Source organism: Odocoileus virginianus, chromosome 5 (assembly GCF_023699985.2).
Source record: "Odocoileus virginianus isolate 20LAN1187 ecotype Illinois chromosome 5, Ovbor_1.2, whole genome shotgun sequence".
Lineage (NCBI taxonomy): Eukaryota > Metazoa > Chordata > Mammalia > Artiodactyla > Cervidae > Odocoileus > Odocoileus virginianus.
Genome location: NC_069678.1, coordinates 42,774,439 through 42,782,426, shown reverse-complemented (window position 1 = coordinate 42,782,426; position 7,988 = coordinate 42,774,439). Strand labels below are relative to the sequence as shown.

The 7,988-nt window shown below is 41.5% G+C and overlaps 1 protein-coding gene across 3 annotated transcripts in view; it reads left to right on the top strand.

Moving 5' to 3' along the window:
* Positions 1 to 1,747: 1,747 nt before the first annotated feature.
* PRKACB (protein kinase cAMP-activated catalytic subunit beta) overlaps positions 1,748 to 7,988 on the top strand; it is a 152,377-nt gene continuing 146,136 nt past the window's right edge. Inside the window, exon 1 of one of the 3 annotated variants that reach the window (XM_070467829.1) lies at positions 1,748 to 2,219. In XM_070467829.1, coding sequence (XP_070323930.1) covers positions 2,174 to 2,219 — 46 coding nt within the window. In that variant the 5' untranslated portion in view covers positions 1,748 to 2,173. The remainder of the gene's footprint in view (positions 2,220 to 7,988) is intronic. The other 2 variants (XM_070467826.1, XM_020891275.2) reach the window with 2 other exon arrangements.

The window sequence follows — 7,988 nt, the reverse complement described above, 5'->3', positions numbered from 1 at the left end:
TGTTGAAAAGCTGTTCTTAATTTGGTATGTGGCTTAATGCTCTTTGGGGGCTTCCCTAGTGGCTCAGATGGTGAAGAGTCTGCCTGCAATGTAGGAGATCTGCATTCAGTCCCTAGGTCAGGAAGATCCCCTGGAGAAGGGAATGGCTATCCAATCCATTATGCTTGCCTGGAGAACTCCATGGGCAGAGGAGCCTGGAGGGCTACAGTTCATGGGGTTGCAGGGTCTGACACAACTGAGCAACTAACACACTTCTAATGCTATTTACTGAACTTTCTGTGTAGGTATGGTGAAATATCACACCCACAACACAAAACTAAATGTGACTGGAAGGATGTGACATTGTTGCAACATTGTTGCATGCTGACACAAACCTTACACCTCCTCCAAATCCTTCTCTACAATTTTTATATTACTTGAATTTAGTGGAAACCCAGAAAATGATATAATGAATTTCCCCAAGAAATAAACTCATTATGCATGCATCTTTTCAAGTCAAGGGGATTTAAACGGAGAGAAAGCAATTTACCATAACATCCACATATCACTATGGATAAAAAGTCATACTTTGGAGCTCCATTACAGAGGTTCAAACCCTGCTTCCACATATACTAGTTGTGTAATCTAGGGCAAACTGCTTAACTTCTCTGTGCATTAGTTTGTTCATAAGTGAAATCATGATATTAAAACTCCATCTCATAGAGTTCTTAAAGGTCCAATGAGTTGCTATCTGCATGGTAGTACTGGGAATGTAGCACATGATATAAACCTTTGATAAATTAACAGAATTAGTTATAAGAAATAGTGGGAAGAACTCACTGACAAATTTCTACAGTTACTACTCTGCTTTAGTCAGTAGTGAAAGCTATTTTTAAAAATTCTGAGAGATTTCCAATGCTGGCTTTGAAATCTACAAGTATCCACTAAATATCTACTATGCCTGGTGCCTTGGGGACACAAAATAAACTTATGTAGCCTTTGTGCCTCCAGAAGTTAGTCTTTTTAAACTAAATTTAGAGTAAGGACTTGCCTGGTAGTAGAATAAATGCTCACAGCGCGAAGTTCAAAGAAATATGCAACAGAAAGCATCTAAGATGTATACTAAGGAAAACGCCACTACCAGTTGGGAATGCATTTATTTTGACATCTACACAGACAGCTGCAAAATACAATGACTCACATCAACAGACGTTCTGCAGAAACAATACTTTCCGTTCTTTCCGCCTGGGCTATCTGACAAAACCTGAGAGCAATCCCGCAAAACCACAGCGGATGCAAGTTGCACGGGAAACATCAAAGGGATAGTGACGGACTACCTAAGAATCGGGAGGAAAACGTGGTGGGCTCGGCGAATACCTGAATCTGGGACGCAAAGAGAGGCTCCGAACCACGATCGCAATTAGGGACGAGGTTGTTCCCAGTATCTGGCTGATACTGATCAGTCCGCAAAACCCGGAGGCGAGAACCAAGGAGTTCCCCTCCTATGCCATCTCCTCCCAGACCGTGCGATCCTCTCGGACCGGTGGGGCTGTGGGGCCACGGAAGCTTCTGACCGAGGAGCCGCCGCGATGCGGGGCACAACGAATTCAACCCGAACCCCTTTACGGCCTCCCGCGGCCCCGCTCCCGACTGACGCCACTCTGAGACGACAAGTTCCTGAAAGCTAACGGTCCCTACGCCGCCTCCCATATCTCTGGCATCCGAGAGTAAGCCCGGGCCACCACATCCCACCCCGGTTGGCCGCTGAGGTGCCAGCCCGTGTTATCCCGGGCCGAGGATCCCCTCAGCCCGCCGCCCGCGTCCCAGGCCGTCACGTCACTTCCGGCGCGCGCGCCCGCGGGTGAAGAGGGACAGGGTCCCGGGCCCGGGTGCGCGGCTGCCCGGGGGCGCGCAGGGGGGGCGGGGCGGGGAAAGGGGGAGTGTCTGCCCGCCGCCGCCACCGCCACCGCCACCGCTACCGCCACCGCCACCGCCGTGGCAGCCGGGGCTGAGTTCGCTGAAGCCCTGGCTTCAGAACCCGCCCAGTCTTCCCGCCCGCATTCTGGGCGCCAGCGCCGGGAGCACTGACTGCTGTGACCGGTGTAGAAGAGGGAGCTGCCTTAGCCTGTGGAGCGGCGGGGACGGTGCCAGCCCCGCTTCCCTTCCCTCACCCCTTCCTCCCGTCGCCCCAGTCATGGGGAACGCGGCGACCGCCAAGAAAGGCAGCGAGGTGGAGAGCGGTGAGTCAAGGGCCGGGTCTGGGGACCGGCTGGGCGGGCTGGCGCGGGGTCGGAGCCCGGAGGCCGCAGGCATGGTCCAGGCCTCAGCGGCCGCCGGGAACCACTCAAGGGGGCCCTGGGGACCAGCTGCCTTCCTCCTCCACCCCCTCCCCCCAGCTCTGGCGCGAGAGCTGAGCGTCGAGGGCCGGATGGAGAGGGCGAGGGAGGAGAGAGGACCCCGTGACTCCCTTTTACACTAGAGCGGGGGGACTCCCAAGCTTAGACACTTCCCCAAATATGGTCCGGATAAAGAAGTCTGTTGGACCATCCCAAGCCCTCGCTCCTTCCCCGCCCCCCGGCCCCGTCCCCTGCTTTGGGAGCCACAGGTAGTGTTGGCTCTTTTCCCTCCATCACTTGAGTCTAACCCAGTTTTATCATCAGGTGAGGGATTGCTGCTCTGGTTCTCCGCAGATGAGGTTAATCCTAAATGGGTTTCAGAGATCCTCCATCTCTTCTGGATGGGAGTTGAAAATATAGTAAGAGTGAGCAGCAACTTTTCCCATTAGAGAAAAAAAGCAGGACAGGTTTGCCTTCTCTGAAAACATTCAAAAATTTGCTACAATGTCTGTAAAACTTAAAGGTTACTCCGAGTTGAAGTGCTTCCAGAATTCCGGGGATTTCTTCTGAGAGCTGCAAGTGCAGGCACTCTACACTTTACTGTATGGCCATATGGTTTTGTTTTGTTTATCTGTCAGTCTGTCTATTTGTCAGTCAGTAAATCTGGATGGTTTTTGCCTTTGCCCAGTACAACTCAGATCTTGTAATTCAGAATAAACAGATAACAAGTTTTTATTTTGTTACTAGGAGTAAATGACATGTAAGCACTTGAGGCAATGCCAGATGAATAGGGGATAGCTGATGATTTATTCCAATTTGTGTAAACAGTATCTTTTAATGTTTCTGTGTTTGTAACGTGTTTTAAGTTAATTTCATAATTTAGCATGAAGGAAATAGTCTCCCCCCCACCCCAATATCAGGGCTTTCCTTAGGGCTCAGCTGGTAAAGAATCCGCCTGCAATGCTGGAGACCTGGGTTTGATCCCTGGGTTGGGAAGATCCCCTGGAGAAGGGAAAGGCTACCCACTCCAGTATTCTGGCCTGGAGAATTCTATGGACCGATAGTCCATGGTGTTGTAGAGTCAGACATAACTGAGCGACTTTCACTTCACTTCACTTCCCCCATATCAGTAAAGCAGAATCGATTTGGAAAGATCTAGTCATTCATTTTGTTTAATATGAATAGTTAGGTCAAATTATTTGGTTTGTGTTTCACCAAAAAGGTTTTGGTGTTAATTTTCAGGAGCTCCAGAAAAGTTTAATGTCTTTAATATGTGAGATGGACATTTTAAAAAAACAATATAGAGGTGGAACTTCAGTGGTCTTTTTTCTTATAATTGCACAAATGTAGTAACTAACTGTATAGAAAGTATTAAAAATGAGGGAAGTGTAAGGAATTGTTTCTGCCTTTTGTCATTTTCCTTTTTAATTTGAAGTTCTATTAACATAAAGACAAAATGTGTACTAATGTATTACAGAGTGTGCTTGGTAATTGAATCATATCAGTGATTTTTTATTAACAAGTACTGGCCTGTACAGTGTTTATATTTTTAATAGTGATAGTAGACTCTTTTGTGATCTATATATTTCCATTATTAAGGTTATCAAACAAATTCTCGCCTAGACATTTGAAGCTCCTAGCTATGAGATAATCTTAGAATATTTACTGGAAACAGAATGGAAACTTTAAAAATGTTTGAGTAAATTCTTTCATAAGCTTTAACTGTTAGTGGCAGCCTAGTTCTTAAGTATGTTAGCCAGCTTTTTATAGAAGTTTGTTTATGGAAACTGAAGGTCATTATAGTAGTTTGAATACATATTCTGAAGTGATAAGAGAAAATAGCAAGTTATGTCTCACTGGACAATCATTTGAAATGTCACAAGTTGATTAGTTTGTAATTTCATTCGGAGCAATGTTATCAGGTACATGTTGCTGCTGGTCTACCATGGTGAACAAAGACATTTTTATCTATATATCTTAAAATTTAATGAAAGAATAACTTATACCATTATATAGCTAACTGATTTGTATAGTTTTTAAAAATTACTTTTGAAAATATATGGCTTTCAAAATTTAAATGTAGTTATTTAAACTTCAATACATGCCTTTCAAACTTTGAATGTAGTTATTTAAACCTGGCATGCTGTCGTCCATGGGGCAAAGGGTTGGACACAACTGAGTGACTGAACTGACTGAACTGAATTGAAACTTCAACCAATGCATAAAAGCATAAGCTTTTAGAAATGTAAGTGGTCCTAGAGATCAGCCTATGTAATCATTCCTTTTCAAAGCCAGAGAACTTGACCTCTGAAGAAGCAGGAGCTGAGGTCATACTGTTAGTGATATCAGAATAAAGAATTGAATCTGGTCCCCTGACTCCATTCTGCATCACTTAATCAAGTAACACAAATATTTTCAAAGTGTCTGCTAAGTGTGTTAGTTTCATATGGAGACCCTGTAAGTAAAGGCTCAAGAAGTTTTACTATCTAATGTGAGAGAGAAAATGTACATATAAAAGTTAACTGAAAAGCAAAATATGACAAATGCTAACATTATGGAATGTGAAGTTAAAACTCTGAAAACTACCAATAGGAAAATGTTTGACTTGGAATGCTTTAAAAAGATCAGGTCAGTTAGGATTTGAGGTCTGGCCCATACCTCATACTGGTGACATATTCCAGAACAATGAAGTGGGGCATAAAAATATTTGAGAAGGGTCTTGGTTAGCTTGGCCTATCTGGTGCTTATGTTGTACTGTACTGAAATCTGTCCTCCAATGCTTGCTGTGTTGAGCTCAGTCGTGTCCAACTCTTTGTGACCCCATGGGCTGTAGGCCACCAGACTCCTCTGTCCATGGAATTTTCCAGGCAAGAATACTGGAGTGGGTTGCTTCCTTCTCCAGGCAATCTTCTCGACCCAGGGATTGAATGCATGTCTCCTTTGTGTCTTCCCCATTAGCAGGCGGATTCTTTACCACTGTGCCACCTGGGAGCCCAACATTAAGTTGGGTACTTATTCTACTGTGGTAAACTGGGAAATTGTATTGAGATGTCATAAAACTTAATGAAAGAGCAACTCTTACTTTTACATATCTACTTGTTTTGTATATTAAAAATAAATTACTCTCATAAATATTAGTCAGTTCAGTCGCTCAGTTGTGTCCGGCTCTCTGTGACCCCATGGACTCTAGCATGCCAGGCTTCCCTGTCCATCACCAACTCCTGGAGCTTGTTCAAACTCATGTCCATCGAATCGGTGATGCCATCCAACCATCTCATCCTCTGTCGTCTCCTTCTCCTAAATATAGTAAATAAATATAGGAGTCTTCTTATAAATATAGGGGTCTCAAAATTTGAATGTGGTTATTGAAACCTCAGCTAATAGGCAGAAGTATAAATTTTAGAAAAATAAGTGAACATATAATTCTCTGAGAAATTTTAAACTTGTCATTCAAAATTGTTTCACTTATCCTGTCTTTCACTTTATTCACAGTCCCCAACATAAAAATCATGACACTTATTTTAACAAAAACCACACACACACACAGTGGATTTCCGTTCCCCTCACACATTGCCTGCTGGCTTTATGTGTAACACTGTCAGAACCATGGTGCTGAGGCCTGCGGTTACAATGTTGGTGGAGGTTTGGATGCACATTCTCCTGTGACTGCAGGTGGTAGAGCCACCAGTGTTCATACAATGATTTTTTTTTTAATGTTTTCCGGAGTGTTTCTCTGTCTTAAGAACTTTTGAAGATGAATGGAAGTTAAAGAGTCACCCACTAGTAGACAAGGTTCAACCCAAATGCAGATTTCATAAAAACTAGCATTTTTTAAAGGTTTACTATGTGCCTGATTCTCTTAAGTTTGCATGCATGATTTTCTTAATCTTTTCAGCTGTATAACATAGTTCAGTTATTCTCCATTTTATATTATAGATAAGAAAAAGGAGGCTCAGAGAGCCTAAATGACTTGCCTAAGGTTGCACAGCTAGTTCAGTGAAAGGGTAACATTTGAACTAGGCAGGTTAACCTTAGAACCTGAAATCCTAACCACTATTCAGACACCCTCTGTATGCAACAGAAAACTTATTCTGAGGCACACAGAATAATTTAGACTTCACTTTAGTCAGTATTATTATAGGAAATTTTGGTTGTTTTCAATAGTGATTATTTGGATATAATAAATATCTTAAATGAAAGTTATTTTTTTTCTTGTGCTGTCTTCTAGATTCAATTTCTGTAAAATGAGGATGAAGGATTAAATTACTTTGAAAGTCTTTTCAGATTTAATATGATATAATTTCAAAGTAAGCCTTAGAAAATTGATTTTATATACTTAAACCTTCATTAATATTTGTATTTAATTTTTTCTTCTTATTCATAAATGTATAGTTTCCCTTTCTGTGAAATAGCCAATTGAAAAATTACTTTTTGAACTTGTACTGCCATTTTAAAAGTATTTGGAAATTTGCATTTTATACCATGGTTTGCAGTAGCACTATCCAATCAGACTTTCTGCTGTGATGGAAATGTTCCTATATACATTGTCTTCTGTGGTTGCCACTAGCTGCCTGCAGCTGTTGAGCACTTGAAATATAACCAGGGCAACTGGGAAACTGAATTTTTAACTTACATGCGGCAGTTAGTGTTTGATACATTGGACAGCACAGGTTTAGAGCATAGCATAGTTTAGAGCATGGTGGTGGTGGTGATTTAGTTGCTAAGTCGTGTCCGACTCTTGCAACCCCATGGACTATAGCCTGCCAGGCTCCTTTATCCATGGGATTCTCTGGCAAGTATACTGGAGTAGGTTGCCATTTCCTTCTCCAAGTTTAGAATATAGCATGTAATAAAAACACCAACCTATGTTTCCATCATCTTTGTAATTTGTAGATCCTCACAAGTGTTCATAGAGGAACAAAATGCTATATTTATCTTTTCTCATACCAGAAATTAACTTATTTCTTCAGTTTTTCCTCTGAATAAGTATTTACAAACCTAGTGAACATATTATTATAGTTTAGTAATTATGTATATAATCTGTAGAGTTAGGTACAAAGTTAATTTCCTTATTGGACTCTACTAGAATTAGAATTTTTTAGTTTTAATGCTGGATCTCTGTGAATATATTTCAATGAAAATTTTTATAGCTTTGAATAAGAACTAATTTAGTGATCTCATATCTTATTCATGTCTTTAAACTTTCAGTTTTTTTTAAAGGAAAATTAGTAACATTCCATTTTAATAGATTGGCAGAAGAATTTTGAAATAGTCTTCATTAGTTTAAAAAATAAAGAAAAAAATCAAAATAAACAGTCACACTATTTGGATGATAAATACATTTTATTAATATCACATGCAGTTCCGTGATTCTGTGATTCAATTTTGTGAAGATTATTTACAGTATAAAATTACCTCCTGTTCAGTAACCATTTTCTCCTGGTTTCAGTGTCCTGCACTTAGAATATTGTTGCTTTTCATTGCCAGCAACAGGATAATTAGAGCCATGAAAGCTAGTTTAGAAAAGTAAGCCATGGCTGAGTGGCAGAAGCAGCACATGAAAAGATCCTAGGTAAGTCAGCATATAGCTATTAAGATTCTTTCAGATAGTGTATGCTAAGTCACTTCAGTCATGTCTGACTCTTTGAGACCCCGTGGACTGTAGCTGCCGGG